Source organism: Embiotoca jacksoni, unplaced genomic scaffold (assembly GCF_022577435.1).
Source record: "Embiotoca jacksoni isolate LCO1_2020_lvr unplaced genomic scaffold, fEmbJac1.0.p SCAF_18, whole genome shotgun sequence".
Lineage (NCBI taxonomy): Eukaryota > Metazoa > Chordata > Actinopteri > Embiotocidae > Embiotoca > Embiotoca jacksoni.
Genome location: NW_027185318.1, coordinates 4785920 through 4802732, shown reverse-complemented (window position 1 = coordinate 4802732; position 16813 = coordinate 4785920). Strand labels below are relative to the sequence as shown.

Sequence of the window (16813 nt, the reverse complement as noted above, 5' to 3'; positions counted from 1 at the left end):
TTTTTTTATTACTGGTGGCTACTAAACAGCGAGATAGAGAGGAGAAGGGGGAGTAGGTGTAGGGGGTGGGGGGGGGGGGTGTCGTCACTGGGAGCCGCAGCAGCATCAGCATCACCGGAATGAGTAACAGTGCGCAACTTGGAGACAAAAAAAAAGCCAAACACTAGTCTGTCCGGAGGAGCGAGCGACGGAGCGCGCCTGTATGTGTGTCCATTAACTGTGCGCTTCACGAGCCGGTTTGTTACGGTCTCTTCGGCGCATTCATGACGGCGTAAAGGTGCCAAAAACGACAGGGACTCTCTGTGGAGCCGCCGCATAAGGAAAGGGGCAACCATGGATTATATAAAAACCCACAACTCGCACCTTTCCATCGTCATTCTCATAAGTAAGTAGAGTAATTCACTTTGACTTCAATTAGTGTTTTTCTAAACCCGCAGAACTTTTTCCTCTTCCTTTTTTTTTTTTTTTTCTTTACTAATTGTTATGGTCTTAAAATGGTTGAATGAACGAATTTGCCAGCATTGTGCCACATGAAGTGTTTCTGTTCTTCAGTGCTGTGCCGCTCTCCGTTATCACAGGTTGAGTATTTGGTCCAGTGTTTAGACAGAGCCTGTTGCACCCTTTGAACATGCATCTCTCTCTCTCTCTCTCTCTCTCTCTCACACACACACACACACACACACACACACACACACACACACACACACACACACACACACACATATATAGCCACGCACAAATCTAAAGGTGCTTTCACGTCCACTCTAGAAAACGACATCAGGCGAGGTGTCATATTCTCTTGAAGCACACTTGAGGGAATTTTACTTTTAATTTGCACTGCAGAAGGAGGACAAGACTTGGCAAGAAGTGAGATCTCGTTACAGTCAGTGAGATGACATGGCAGCAGTGTTTGTACAGTTTGTTGTGTTTGTTTATACAAAACGGAGGATGATGACATTTCTCTTCAGGTGAAGAAGGTTTATCCAAATCATTTGTTGTTGAGATTAACTTCAAATGGTAAAAATACAAGTAGAGACAATTGTCATATTTAAAAGGTGTATTTTTTTTCCTGTAATAACTTGGGGAGAAAATCATGTTTAATTGTGCGTCTTGCTGACCGGAGCTGATGGGGCTTAATGCCATATGAATGGAGTGAGTGTTTGCAGAGGGATGTCATGTGGGCATAGAAATTATGATGCGCTCACTTGCGTCCACTGGAGCTGGTTTATTAGCAGCACTGTGACTTAATTTGGCTTTGAATCTTCTCATGTGGCACATTAGTTCACATTTTACATGTTGAGGCCACATTTGGATCACATGCTTGTGTTGATTGGCAACCGAGTTTTGATTTGCTTTTGGGAAGTGCACCGCTAGATTCTCACGTTGTCCTGTTTCACACAGGCTTTTTCCCCTCTAATGTGGCACCACATGCTTTTCTTGTATCTGCTGAATATTTGTATGTATGTGTTTAGCCAATCAGGGTGAGCCTAAAGAGGGCAGGAGAAAGCTTGTTCCTTTTCTTCAGCAACACCACCTTTCATTTTTCATTTTTCATGTTTTTTTTTTGGTTTTGTTTTTTACAAGGAGGGGACACATGCAGCAGCCCCTCCCCTCAGCGCTGGCTGGATCAGTGTAAGTGGCTCTTACTGCAGTCAGTCTCACTGGCAGCAGAGTGCCCAGGGTGAGCTTTGCCAAAACTCTTAAGTATTATGTCAGATCCCCCTCCTACTCCAACCCTGAGGCATACTGCATGCAGCATGCAGCCTTGGACCGAGGGACAGGTTTTCCACATATAAGACCTGATAATGAACCCACAGTTCCCAGAAATTATGTTTATAATCTCCTAAATTGCAATATGAAATAACATTTTAGCGTAAAAGAAATGCCTGAATTCTGTTTTTAGCCGCAGTTTGATGAAAAAAAATGCATCTGGGTGCATCAGTACAATCAGTACAATGTGCGCACTGAACATATTAAAGTACTTACTGATGATGTATGTTCTTAATATCCTCTCAAAATCCACGCTAGCTGTTTCTTACTTGCTGCAAGCAACTCAAACAAACTTACATTGTTTTATTTGGTAAAGTTTGGGAAAACAATACAATACAAACTCCTTCCTCTAACTGTAAAAATATTATTTATTTATTATATCTTTTACTCTATATGAGCTGAATTTTATTTGCACGGCATCTGATTAATACAGTGAAATTACACTGTAAAAGGTGTATACCCCACTCCAAACAAATGGATCTTAAGTAAAGGGAGGAGGAGTTCCCTTAAACATTTAGCATGCTGTAAATTGCAGTTGTATAAGTGTTGCGTTTATCTTTTACAAGCGAGACCAGGTCAAAACTGTAATTATTTATTTATTACAACTTTCATATATCGCGGAATTACATAAGACTTGAGAGGTGGATGGAGAAGGTTGGAGTATCTGAAACAGCCACATTCCTGAAGAAACATGTTTTGAATAATGTGTTTGAATGCCTGACATCAGTAACGCTGTCAGAGGAAGTGCAGCCTATCTTGTAAATTGTTTCCTCACTCAAAGTCAGTAACCTTTTTTTAAAAAAATTTTTAATCTCCGCTGCAGGGAATATTGGTATGTGTGAAAGTGCCTGCATGTGCAAATACAAAAAAATTGTCACTCTTAACAGCCTTTTGTAAAAATACATAACATGTTTCTCCTTCTGTGTTTTATCTCAGACTCTCAAAATGTTAATAAAAACAAAAGTGGCAGAAGTTCTGACACACTCTTTCTAGCGGCCAGTGGTTGCCCTTTGTCAGAAGAAAACATGAATGCAGCCCATTTACCTTAGTTACAGTGGAAACACTAGAGGTATTAATGTCTGTGTTTCAGACGCTTACATTAACTTCCTGTCTTCCTCTAAAATCTGTGCCAAACGCCAAGTGGCATCTTTTAAAGTGGCCCAGAGGGGAGCACAGCCAAAATACAACCATCTCATTCGTCTGGAAGAGAAACTGTTTCCTTCCACATCGACTCACGCCATCGTTTCTACTAGTTACCAGACATTTCATGAACATTAGTATTGGAAAGAACATGTTTCTTATCATGAAAGAATCCATGAAAGAGTCCAAAAACACCCAGTGATTATGTGTTTTACCGCCGTACCTTTTCACTTACTTTGTTTCTGCTTTTAACAACAGAAAACAGATTATTTACTTCCTCACGTCTCACTTTATGTTTCCATCTGGATCAGACATTTATAGTTATTGACACTGGCGGAATCAAACAGAGACAGACTAATTTGGGGTTCCTTCAATGAATATTCATACTGACACCAGGAGGGCTCTGAGATAATGACATCAGAGGTATGACTGTAATGAAAGTGGGAGCTATCACACGGATAATAACTATTGGGTCTGATTTTATTTTGATTGTTGACTGAACAGCAGTTGACTCACAAACAGCATTGATGTTCTGTGTGCGCTCGTAGCTTTAATGAGCCCTCACAAACTCATCATCTGGATTTATTTTGCGCCTCTCAGACCCCGTGGGTTTCTGTGAATGTTAAAGCAGGATGTGTCTGATCTACACTTAATCAGCAGAGTTTGAATGTAATTAATGCATGCAGTATAGATCACATCGTAAGTTCAGTTCATCACTGGTGCGTTTCAATTGAACCCGCTTTGAATCTTTTTGAGTTCTTGCATTGTTTAATGTAATTCCAGTCAGATTAAATCCTGTTGGTTGATTTTTAGGTATAAAATTTACCCACCCGAGTGGCGTGAATGGGAGTGCACTAAGCTTTTTTTTGGAGATCAAACAAAACGTTAAAAGTTGACCCTACCTTGACCTGAGAGGAGCTCGGCTGAGGCGTAAATTGATTAGTCCTAGTCTAAAATAGGAAGTACAGTATATGCTCGTTCACTGAAGTATCTCAGGAGTCAGATGTCCCGCTGGTTTGTTGCACGATCGCTCTGTTTGGCCCTCTCTGCTCTCCACTCTGCATCTCTTACATTCAAGGGCGACTGTGGGTCGAGGCAGAGCAAGTCCGGTGTCGTTTGAAGGTTTTCTTCTTCTTTTTGTCATGACAAACAATCACGAAAAAAAGAGGGAAGGATAAAAAAATAAAAAAAAATAAAAATAGGCACAAGACACAGTTAAATATTTGGCCTTTGGCAAGAAATTCAAAACGGGTGAGCTGTTACATTTGGCAAATAATGAAGGTGCACTTTGTTGCTTTTTTCCACAGCAGTGATATGGAAATTTAAGGCCTTAAAAAAAGAATAATTGTTTCATTCAGGGCTGCAACTAACTGTTCTTGTGATTTTTTTTTTTTTATTTATCTCATAATTGCTTCAGAAACTTCAGAAAAAAGTAGAAAGTGCCTAACACTTTCCTAAAAGCCTTTTTTTTTGACTGAAAGTCCAAAATTCAAAGCGATTTCAATTTCACGTCACATAATATAGGCCAACACATTCACATTTGAAAAACTTAAACAATAAATTTTTGGGCTATTTCTCTTTCTAAATTACTTACTCTTCCATGGATCCATTACTTAATATGTTGACTTAACATGTGTTAACTGTTTGTAAAGTTTTAAGAATATCACACTTCATACTTCACATACTTGACAATTATGTGTTCTTCCCGGTCTCTAGTGTTTTATGGTCATGACACTATTAAAAGTGAATACACGGATGATCAATGAACAGGCATAAATTTGTGGATTTCTGTCAACATTTGCTTCGGGCTCATAAAGCACCAGAGCTCATAACAGACAAAGATCCTGTGGGTGTTTACTTTGGAAGGAGACATGGCTGCTTTTTTAAAATATAATCTTCATCACCTAAAGCCCCGAACAATACCGTAACGGCTAAACACTCCAAAGTCTGGTGGATCACAATTATCTGGATGAATACAAAGAACTCAAAAATGTGACAGTGAATGATGGATCTGTAGCAGACCGACTGCCAGTGGAACACTATTGATAAAACTGGAGTGCATTGCAAGACCATTTTGCGTCTGTCAGTTTATCGAAGCTGGGTTTCATCTGGTGAAATGAAACTATCGTTAACCGCGTGTCTTAAGAAAAGAGCCGATGGCATGTCATTTTTTTCTGGGATTTATTAAGTGCCGAAAGCCAAGTGTTCCTGAGGATGAAGTTTGTGAGATAATCCTGCTGAATTGTGTGCTTATTAAATAAAAATGAGAGGTGGTCGTTACGCTTGATCACAATTATTGAGCTGACCACAATCATTTTGTCATTATAATCATTTCCATTCATCTGTATGAAAACAGCTGGATGAAATGAACATAAATGCCATATTTCCATTTCTATTTCCTTGTTGCTTTGCACCATATGAGGTTTATCTGGCGCTCTTTCCGATGTCGTCATCTCATGGCTTCTCCCGCTATGCTATAATGCCCCGTAGGTGAAGAGTTGTCGAGTTGCTTAACTTCTCATATTTGACCGACCGCTTTGATTAGGCTAAAACTATAATACTGGTATAAAATGAACAGAAAAAGACACATTAATCGTTAATTGCAATTATTTGTATGACAATTAACCATACAAAAAAAACCCGTTATGGTCATGACAGTCCTATTGGTCATTATTATTAGACACTTTTTCATATCATAAAACCATCTCATTTTTAAATAAACACAGGGAAATACATTTATATTATGTATATAAATGAGTGTCCTGATTTATTTTTGTTGAGTTAATTTTCCAACATCTGGGCAACTGTTGTCACAGTTTTGTCTTTCGTCACTTACATTAATAAGCTTTATGACATTTGCTTGTAGACATGGAATATTTCACATTTTATGGGTGTCGAAGTTGCACAGGGATAGTTTGGGAGTGCCTTGGTTAAAAACACTATCACACAGCTAATGTAAAGAATGTGGATATTTATCCAGACTAACAACACGTCAGAAGGGTTTTTGAATGCTGTGGTGAGAATGAAGAGGCACCAGTCAAGATCCCAGACAGTTTTTAATCTTTTTCTTTTTTTCCCTTCTCAGGAAATCATAAACAGAGAGACTTCTTGGATATTCTGTTGCTCATGTTGGAGCAAACAATAGACAAACAGCATTTTGTTACCAAGAAACATATTAACACATTTGGCCTTGTGTTTAAAATGTCTTCCACATTGAAGGAAACTTTGTAGACACTGTCAAAAAAAAAAAAAAAAAAAAAATCAGTTTGAGATCACTGGGCAGCAGATATTCATACTCACATTCACAAAGGCAGAGTGGTGAGTCATACAGGAGACGGTGCTGGCTCTGGTTTGGCCTAAATCATGCTGAACTGAAAGTGGTGCACGGTTCTTTGAGATAGCTGTTTGATGTCAGTGAAGGAAGGTCAGCTCTCACCAGTCCGTTCAGACTGAGTGGGAGTTTGACTTTGTGGTTTGAGATGAGAAGGGTTGTTTGACCTCCTCAGGATGTCATAAAGACAGAGGTCAGGGCGAATAGTACTGTAGTGTCAGCTGATGGAGTTAATGCCGGAAATTATGATGGAGTGCTCTCGAGCGTTATGCTAATTTGTACATTAGAAAATGCTTTGAATAAATATACTGTATCGATATGTCATTTAATTAATGCATTTACTTGCTGGGACACGTACATTCTAGGTTAGCAAATTTGTTTTCATCAAAGCCCTAATCAATATTTTTTGGACTATATAAATTGTAAACATTCACAATATTTAAATAATTCAAAGCCCTGAGGAACAAGTTTTTCTACCTAAGCAACAAAATATTTTGTTCCTCTTTGCCCAAAAATGACAAACAGAAAAACTGTTGTCTCTGTCGGCAGGAAGGTATAATTTGCCAATGCCTTCCAAAGCCATTACACTCCAGAAAGCGTAGACTTCTGCCAAGGCCTATACTCTATTCGTCGACGGCATGGAAATCTATAACTGCAACCATTACATTACTGCTCTGGTTTTACTACTGTCCCCAAGTGCTCCACATTGATGTACTGGCCATCAGGAATGCAGGGACGAATCCCAGCGGGCTGCTGCATTGGTAGTATCCAAATAAAAAAACCACCAACTGTAATATATCACATAAAGATATTAACAACCTATACTAACATCTAGGAAACTTTATGCTGTCCAGACCTCGTCCTTGTATTAAATAACCTTTCAGTTGATGTTAGACTGATGTTACCACAAACAGCGTTTTGATTTTCGATTTTGATTGGAATTTTATGCCTCCCTCGTTGGAGGCGTTATGTTTTCGGTTTGTCCGACTGTACCGTTCATGAACACGATATCTCAAGGACGCCTTGGGGGAATAAACACTTCCTTAGTCCCGATGGAGGAACTGATTAGAATTTATATAACATTTCTTCAAAGCCATCACTACATATTACATGAATCTGGACTGATGGATGTAAAGGGTTAACTTGTTGCACTGTGCATTTAACCTAAACGAAAGCCAAATTTCCACATGTAGATATACAGTACTCTTCAAAATCTAAATTGTGGGGAACTTTTTTTTTTTTTGATTCACCAAAGCCTGACATCCACAAACAATGCTTTCCTGTAGCACATACATATGAAAAAAAGTGTTGCAAAAACACATCACATTAACGGAGAGAAAGCTTCCATCACTCCCAGCTTTTAGCTCATAAAAATCACATGTTTTGCATCCTTGTCAGTTAAGTTGTCCCAATTCTCCTTTAAATTTAAGGTTAGGTTAGGTATTTACTTTATTAACCCCAGAGGGGAAATTTTTTCGCTACAGCAGCATACAGAAGCAATAAGATAGTAATAGAATAATAGAAAAGCAATAAAATAGCACTAAACGCTATCGTTAAATGCTTATTAAACTGTGCATCTGTTTATGCCTTTATGCTTCATATTCATCTGTGGTTTTCCGAGAACAGGGGAAAACAAAAATGATGTATGTTGCATGAAGAGCTCTTGTTTTTGTTGAAAAAGGACTGTCTGACAAGAAAATATCATATGGTATACCAGCTAAATGAAGCCAAGCTGCAGCCAATTACATCATAAATTAAGTTATGGGACTTAATTTGTTAAATACCAAAAGCCTGATTCTGTGCACATGAATGGGTCCTCAGATGTGTATCTGGATTCAGGCAGACGTTCAAGTGTCTCAGAATAGGTGAGCGTATGCAGTTCTCAGGAAAAGTAGGATATAATGGAGCTTTTTCTTTAGAGAGGAATGATTCCTAGTCTACTTATTAGCTCAACTTCAGATCACTTAATGGATATCAGTGGAGTGTGAATTCATTGACTGGTGTTATAAACATTTATGAATCACAGAAGGAGGATATGTACATGCTGCTTCCTTACTTTAGGTTGATAATGGTGGTAATGGTGTGCTCGATATCCATGAGGCTATTATTGTATAGTTGCATTCATGTGACATTTTTGAGAAAACTCTAATGGAAGTAATTTTTCGGGGGCTGTTTTTCATTCTATATGCCCCTTTTCTCTGAAATGTATTTGAACTCTTCACTGTCGAAGACCAACGGAGTATTTTGAGAGCAGCGTTTTGAATGAAATGTCCAGAATGAAAACATATTTTATTTTCAAGCAGGGAAAAGTGTGACTTCATTTTCTACCATGTTCCTTCAGGGAGCTGCTCCATTTATTACCAGTTGACTTTCATAACCTCTTTTTGTATTTAATTATTAAATTAGTTCCAGTGAACGCTGTGATTTTTTTTTTTTTCCATATGATTTTTTTCCCGCTCAAAACTAGCTTTGAAGTGTTTAAAGTTTAAAAATGTTTGCAAGTCTTTACTTAAAGGACTTGTCACAGACAGACTTTACGTTTCAAGTAAAGTTGTGCACGTTGCTTGACAAGTGTGTCAGAGTGTGTGGGATGTAAATGTAGGAGTTGTGTAAGAGGGAAAATAAAACAAATCTCTGATGGTTCCAGATGTAAAGTTGTTGTCATGAGTTTAGTCATGTGACGCTTTCATTTTGTACCCTTTCTTAGTGCACGTGAACTGACATCACTTTCATAATGTCTTCATTTTCTCTACAGGGTGGATGATACTTGTGCCTTTACACTTTCTCTGACAGTTTGATATCTTTTCCACTTTTAACAGAACATAACACTACACGTCTTCTTTTTTTTAACCTTAGAACATGCAGCCTTTGTTAATTCCTTTCACCCTGGAGGTGTCTGTACCAGGAGCAGGCCTTATCTGTTATCAAAATGCAACCAGTACCCTTTTTCAAAGGTTGCTAAGTGTGCCACATTCAGTGAAGAGGCCTCCCCGTTCTACAATGACTAAATGGTTGTAGTATTGTAGAATTGTAGTATATAAGACAGCATCATATTTGGTACAGTTGCAGTTGAGAATTTTAAGGCGGAAGTAAAAAAAAAATGTTGCTGACGTTTTACAAATATCACTGGCTGGGGGATGAGATGTATCCATAGAGACCAAGGATGTTCATTTTAACCTCACGGTTTTGCAGCTGTTACTGATTTGATTTAGTGACGGTTTCAGGTGGAATTAAAAAAAAGAAAAAGGAAATACCCCACGGCTTAAAGGGTTAAGCCTAATGGGATGTAAATCCAGGTCTGTGAGCTTTTTCTCAAAGAACACATGTCACAGGAATAAAATCACAGGTTTGAATAATAAAATTATTGATAAGCTGCTATGTTTTCAGGGTTCTGATGTTGGGCTGACACCAACCAGTTTTGACGTAATGCAAATGAAAACCACATTTTCAGGAAATCTGCAAAAGAAAATGCAAATCAAAGGATTCACAGATTCTTTTTTTTTTTCTTTAAACTAGGTGACCGCATGAACCTTGAACAGCCTTTCATTCTGCCACCTGTTCAAACATAAAAAGATGATTTCCTAATAAGCGTTCAGTGTAAGTGATAGTGTGAGACAGAATCCAAAGTCCTTGTCATGGGTAAATCCGGATTCCTAAATTCATCTGTAACTAACGTGATGTTTCAGAAATTTGCTTTAATCAGGTCAAGTGGATATTTTCCAAAGTTACATTCTGTTTTAAAATTAATATTCAGTATAAAGTAAAAGAAGTTAGATTATCTCTAAGCCTCTGATCATAGCATGTAAACTTAACTTTTGGAGCAAATTAGGAAGGTGGATTTTGCCCACATTAAATGAGCATTCAGATGGGACATTTTAATATTCAGTATTTTGGAGAGATAATACCGCTAAAATGCTGAAATGAGTATAAGTTTTGCCTGTGTACACTACTATGAAACGCAGACAACCAAAGCTTTAAAGGCCTGCTGTGCCTTGTTATGGTTGCTAAGCTGTGATTGGACAGTCACTGTTTGGGGGAGGAGTTCAGACGATGGACACAAAGTTGACATATCATCACTTGTTTACATTTATATGGCGAATTTATCAGCAAACAATTGCTTATGTATAAATCCAGCTGTTAAGGAACATCTTTCCTTTTAGCTGTGTTTTTGGTCTCTACCAATAGTTGAGGGAGGAATAGATGCTAAAAGAGTCCAGCATGAGCGCAGTGAGCCAAAGCAGTACAATGACAGGCTGGATGGATTAAATGAGCTGAAACTGACTATAAAAGGCTTTACAAGTGGGATTTTTTGAAAATCATCAGCTGTAGTTGCGACATGTAACCTTGTACTTTATTTATGGCTTAGAAACAGACAGCACCGTAGGTGGTCTGAAGTTTAGGAAATTGCTCGATGACGAAATAGATGTGAACGTCATCCCGAGCAAAGTATTTTGTTCCAAATTCCAGTAGTAATGAAGGCTGTCCGCAAATATTTCCAAGTTGTCTGTTTGTTGTTTTTCTTTTCCCACATTGTACCTCTGAAAACATTAAGAACCACTTTAGGGCCTTCTGGGTTTGCCTCTGCATGTCTAATACCTCTGTTTTCTAATAAACTTCAAGGTGACTGACATTAAATTAGAGTAGAGAGAAGAATTAGGGTTCAGGATCGTGCTGGTATGTACAAATGGTTTCCAAATATGTGCATGTTTGGAGGTTATTAAATGTGCTTTTGGAAGGCGATAGCAGTGTTTGCTTTTTTTGGATCGGCCTTAAAGCAGTGACGAGACCACAAATGTGTGTTGGGGTGTGAGACAGTGACTAATGTTTTTACAGTAATATTATGAATATTTTCCTACTAATAATCCGTCAAACGGCACAAACTGTTGCCTTCTTGTTCTGCCTTGAGCTGCTAGTTTTTCGTTTGCTTTAACCAGAGTTTAAAAATCCCAGCAAAACTGGACAAAGTCAGTTTCCTGGTAAGCGTCGTGAAAAAGTCTGAAGGCACAGTTTTTCAAACTTTTTTTTTTTTGTTTGTAACCTTATTTTTACATCCCCAAAGCAATTGGAGAGTTTTTAATGCAAAAACAAGGATGTTTTACATTTCTACCATAAATTCTCATATAAAACATGATATATTAGCCACTATAACAGCTCACGTTTAAAAAAAACCAAAAAAACATAAATAATGTTCTCCTTCTGTATCTGCTAATTAGGATCACATGAATGCTCCAACATAACCCAGATATGACAGGACGAACACGTGCTCTGGTAATTTCATTCAGTTGAGCTGCTTGTTTCTGGGAGGAAAGTGGAGGAAGGAGAAGAAGAGGTAGTGACTCAGGACATGGATGGAGATGGCAACATTAACTACTGATGAATTTCAAAAGGTTAAGTAATGACATGGACATTTTTGTTTGATGTATTTAAAGATGTGATCTGTAAAATAATTTAGTAACAACTAGCTTCGCTATTAAAAACTTGGGAAATTACAATGTTTGAGTCAGCTAGATTTTGAGTTCTGACCTCACAATAGAACTAAAACGATTAGTCAATAAACTAATAAGTCAAGTGACAGAAATTTTACTAGATAATTTGATGATGGATTTGTCATTGTCGTTATTTTCCAAGCAAATATCCTGCATTTCTCCGACTGCAGCTTTTAATCTCGTTGTATGAAAGTAAACTGCATATCTTTGGGTTATAGACTGATAATAAGATAAAGATGTCACCTTGGGCTCTTTGAGCATTTCTCACTGTTTTTCAACATTTGATTCACAATATAATTTCAGAAAATTATCTGAAGATGAATAAATAATGAAAATAAGCATTAGTTTTAGCTCTAAATTGAAACACAGACAAGTGACAAATTGCAGAGAAATTAAAGAGCTTATTTTGATGGTTTGGACTCTGGTTTCCTTTGTCGTCTTGAGTGTCGTCTAGGTTTTGTGTTTCCTGTTTTATTTTGAAATTACGTTCCTGTTGTGTATGTTTTGTTGAATTTGTATTGAGCTCTGCCTCTCCTCCAACTCTGTCGGTCTGTCGTGTCCAGCCCGTTTCTGTGGTTTTTCCTCATGATCCGCTCAGCTTTCTCGTAAGTTCTGGTGTTTTTTTTGTGTGCGTTCAGACAGCTTTGCACGCTTTTTGTTGTTTTCCTGACGCAGCTCACAGTTTTTGTTATAAATAAAACCTTTTTACTTTACGAAGTTCCTGATGTTTAATGTGTTTGGGCCCAACCAGCTGTGGGGATTTCGTGCGTACTTTCAGGAGCCTCAAATAATAGTTTTTTTTTTTAAATAAGAGCCTTTGTCTATGACCTGTATCTCAGCCTTTAATGGTGGGTCAGAGAAAAATGTAATGGCTGCACTGATTTAAAGGTGGGGAAAAAAAGAGCGAATATCTTTTACCTTTTTTTTTTTTCCACTATCAGTATTTATTATGATCTATCTGAGACATGAATTTTAAATAGTTTTTCATGTGGAAGATGAAGTGAGCGTCTTCATTTTGTGTCTAGCAGTATCATTTCTCAAGTCTAGTTAACCAGACTGTCACTTTGAGAGTATTCTTTGAAGAGAGGTGAGTAATGGGCTTTCCATTTTTTATTTCTTCTGCTTGCCAAACCACATTTTAGAAATCATTCTTTAATATTAAACAAAATCCAAGTGCATTGCTTTATTACCCTGTAAAACATGCCACACTCGATAGATCACTGAAGGAAAGAGTTTGAATGAGCTTTGCTGTATGTCATTGCCCTGCTTTCTTTCCTAAATTTGATGGTCATCTCTACTGCAATGAAGGGCAAAATGCCAAAAACATAATCCTAAAAATTGTGTTGGCATTTAAAAAGCTGAGATAATGCAGCACTGCCTCTCTCTATCACAGCACAGCCTTCTTCTTATCTCTTTATTGTCTCTGCGGTTTAGTCACACTTCCTTTTTCCTTTTCCCTGCAGCTGTCTTTCACTTTTTGTTGCAATCTCAGCTAAAACTCACTGTAGCTGTCTTTACTTGCTGTTGACTTTAACAAATACCTGTCACAGGGATTACACATCTTCCAACCAAGCATCATCCAGAATTATAAATGACCATAATATAAACTGAATATAGATTTAGAGTCACTGATGGATTCCTTTTTACCTTATTTTTTTATTTATAACTTTATATCAGGCCTCTTCATCTAGTCTAGACTCATTTATGATATTTTATTTTGGACTCCTTTCTGATCATTTACAACAGAGCAGCAGACAAATAACTTACTGACACAATTTCAACTACAGCGTGAGTCGTAATTAATTGGAAGTAATGCACTGCACGAGCGTATTGTTAAAGCTACTGTAAGTATTCCACCCCTGGAGGAACAAGTCTACAATAACACATAACTGTGTAGTTGGTCATGTGCTATGCATTTAGCTTATGTTTCTTGAGAACACAAGAGGCCCAGACACAAGACATGGACAGCATTGTGTCGGCACAAGAAAATGTTCATTGGAGGAGAAAACGCAAGGAATCTGCTGGGTTAACAATCACACTACATGGCTCGTTTGACTACATTAATGTTTTATGGCTTTGGGCAAACATAGCAGCGTCAGTGAACCCCAGAGGTGCTGTTTATGTCTCCAGCAGCTCGGTGCTTTCTTTGTCTGAGTCTGTCTTTAGATCGTGTTCCAGTGAAAACAATTTGGAAATGATTACCTGCACATAAAAGGATGATATCCACCTGTGTACGTCCTCCTTTTACCTCAGTAGCTTCTGTAAATGGCAACAATAAATTGGAGCTGATGCTGTAATTTTACAGTCAGTTTTGCATCACTTTAGTGTCACTGTGTTGCACCATCTGTCTCCCAAGACAACACTGCCCTCGCCCTTTGTAACTGGTTGAAGAAGATGTTTCCCCCACCAATTTTCAGACCCCTCGTTGACTTTATGTCTCTGAAAGCCTTTGCACACTTCTGCTGAGGATTTGGTGGCGGGACAGTGATAACACTAAGAGCTGCCTTTTATTTTTAAGGCCGGGCTTTGATCACACCTTAATGTTTTATAGTGAGCAATTTGTTGGTTTTGCTTGTTTTTTTCCTTCCTTAAACACTCTCATGAATGACGTGGAGAGATGAGACACATTTGAATGTATTTATAAAGTCACAGTTGTAGGCAATTACAAAGGCTCCAACATGTTTAATAGCTATATTAACATCGATAAGGTCTACACTTTGCAATATACAAGCCAGTTCATACCTTTCTATGTGAATAAGCAACATATTGCTTTTTGAAGTCTCAGGCGTGCTTCTCTGTTTGTTTACATTGTCATTTAAGTAAATATTGTCTTCATTGCGTGTCCTATACGTGCTTCAGCACTGTCTTTTCTTTTCACTCCTTGTCCATGAATCCTCCTCTAAGCCGCCATCTGTCTTCACCCTTGATGTACCAAAGTTGTACTTGGATGTTTTAGATCACAGCTCTCCGTAATCAGTTCAGCTGTCATGTGTATTCACTGTGGGAATAAGGGATGAGGCATGGAAGGGAAGGGAAGGAGAGTTTCAGGGGATCAGGACTTTATTAAGAAGGTGGGGAGAGATGGAGCTTCACTGTCTGCAGATGATAAGTCAACTTAAAGAGCACAGAAATAAACTGTGGGCCTTTTAGGGTTTGACACACCATTGTTTTATATTCTTTAGAAATGTTTCTTTTGCAACTGTATTAAAACGATCGAAGACTCCAGATCTGAAAAGTGAAGCCAATACAGAAGGGCCTGAATGCGCAATACCAATGAGGGCCACTCGGGGCTGAGTCCAGAAAACCTCAGGCTCCAATGTGTGTTAAAAAGTTAACTTCTTTCGTGAAATATCAAGTCAAGTTTTCAAAAGTCCTTATGGGGCCATTAGCTGAATTCACTCCTGATTATTGTTCTGGTGGTCCTTCTGAAAATGATTTCATTATTGACTGAATATGAGACCTTTAATAGCGGTATGTTTGGGTCAGTGTCAGGTTTCTGGGATCGGTGGGCAGGCGCTGTATTTCTCAGTCAGACCCACCCAATGCTCCTCCCCACCTCGTCCAAATATGGTCGCCTCTGGCTCCAAAACAGCAAGATGGCGTCAGCCGAAATCCCAGACTGGAGGTATCATAATAGCAGTTCACAAACCAACGGGTGGGTTGACACTTTTTTGCAACCGGTTACACGGCTAAAGTCTCACCAGGTGCCAAAGCCATGCAGTGCTCAATATCTTGTTGCCACTGATGAGCTTCAGCGCTGTTTTTAAAGAAGCATGAATCAAAATCTGAAGGGTGTTTGACTGGTATACTCCCTCGTGATGTCAATTTTGTTTTTTTTCGTTTTGAAAAGTGAAGGTGAATTAGGTGGTGGATCAATCTGACACTGAAACGACGGCTGACAGGAGCAGAGAAATGAACAGGTTTTAAAAATCCAGTTGGTTTAACAGAGGCGTTCTTAATAAGCTGATGTGATGAAAGACGGCGGTAGAGAGTGTGAAAATATAAAGTGTAAGCGTGAGTTAGTCTTCTGATTGAACTTTCGCGAAGCTTCATTTAGCTTAACTATGTACATAGAGCCACTTTCATGAGCCCGTGAGGAGTAGATATGTGATGAAACATAGCATGCGTTCAGTACACACGGTCCATCAGATTAGAGTGTAAAATGCATGACCGTATCATCAGAGTATCAGAGACCTGAAATAACCCTGAAATGGCAATTTGTAGGGTTGACCCGACAAGCCGCCAGTATTCACACAATGATTTTCCAAAAGGCTTTATAAACAAGCCCAGATGTCTGAACACATTTCCTGTTGGTGCAAACTAAATCCTCTGAGGCAGTAGTGAGAGAAGAGACAGTAGAATGTAGTTAGGAGATGGAGAGGAGATTAGTGGTGGGCACATCTGTCAGTGCCGGGAAGTGGCCTCAGCTGGTTTGCTGCCTTTTCTGTTTGAGAACAACGTCAGATGAGATGACTTTCCTGAGCTGCAACTTCCACTACAACCCCGAGCCCTGAATTTATTTAAACTACGACAAGCAGCTGCTTTCAGCTTCCGCAGCGCTGCTTACCTCCGTCGAGTCTTTGTTCTTACAAAGCAACCAAAGTCAGCCTTTTGCTTTCAACACAACTGACAGCATTCAAAAGTGACACTTTGTTCAAAAAGCCTGAGGTGCAGAAACAGTGCAGCGGGCATCCTGGATTGTCATCAAAGAAACTTGCTGCTCTGCTGGCTGATGATGAAGCAAATCATTTTCGCCTTTTTTTTTTTTTTCATTTGCTCTTTTTCGCAAAAGAACAGGTTTTTGTTTTTATCGGTTTGTTCTGTTTAATCATTTTTATGAACCAAACTGGATGCGTCAAAAATGAGGGCAATGAAAGGAAGTGTGAATTACATGGGGATTCCCCAAAAAACTCGTCTTTTATATTAATTATTGCCTCTTAATGTTTTTTTTTTCTTTTGGCCAAATCACCCTCTCTTTTGGACAATCACATTTTTCCAGTTTCTGCTTTGAGGAGTCTAACCACAGCAACTTTTATTACATAATGAATAGCAGGGCTGTTATTCCACTAGATGACCCTTCACCTCC

At 38.6% G+C, this 16813-nt stretch overlaps 1 protein-coding gene across 1 annotated transcript in view; it reads left to right on the top strand.

Annotated features, from left to right (window-relative positions):
• Window positions 1-201: 201 nt before the first annotated feature.
• Window positions 202-16813, top strand: part of ltk (leukocyte receptor tyrosine kinase) — a 50512-nt gene continuing 33900 nt past the window's right edge. Inside the window, exon 1 of the mRNA XM_069152289.1 lies at window positions 202-385. Within this exon, the coding sequence (XP_069008390.1) occupies window positions 334-385 (52 nt within the window). The 5' untranslated portion in view covers window positions 202-333. The remainder of the gene's footprint in view (window positions 386-16813) is intronic.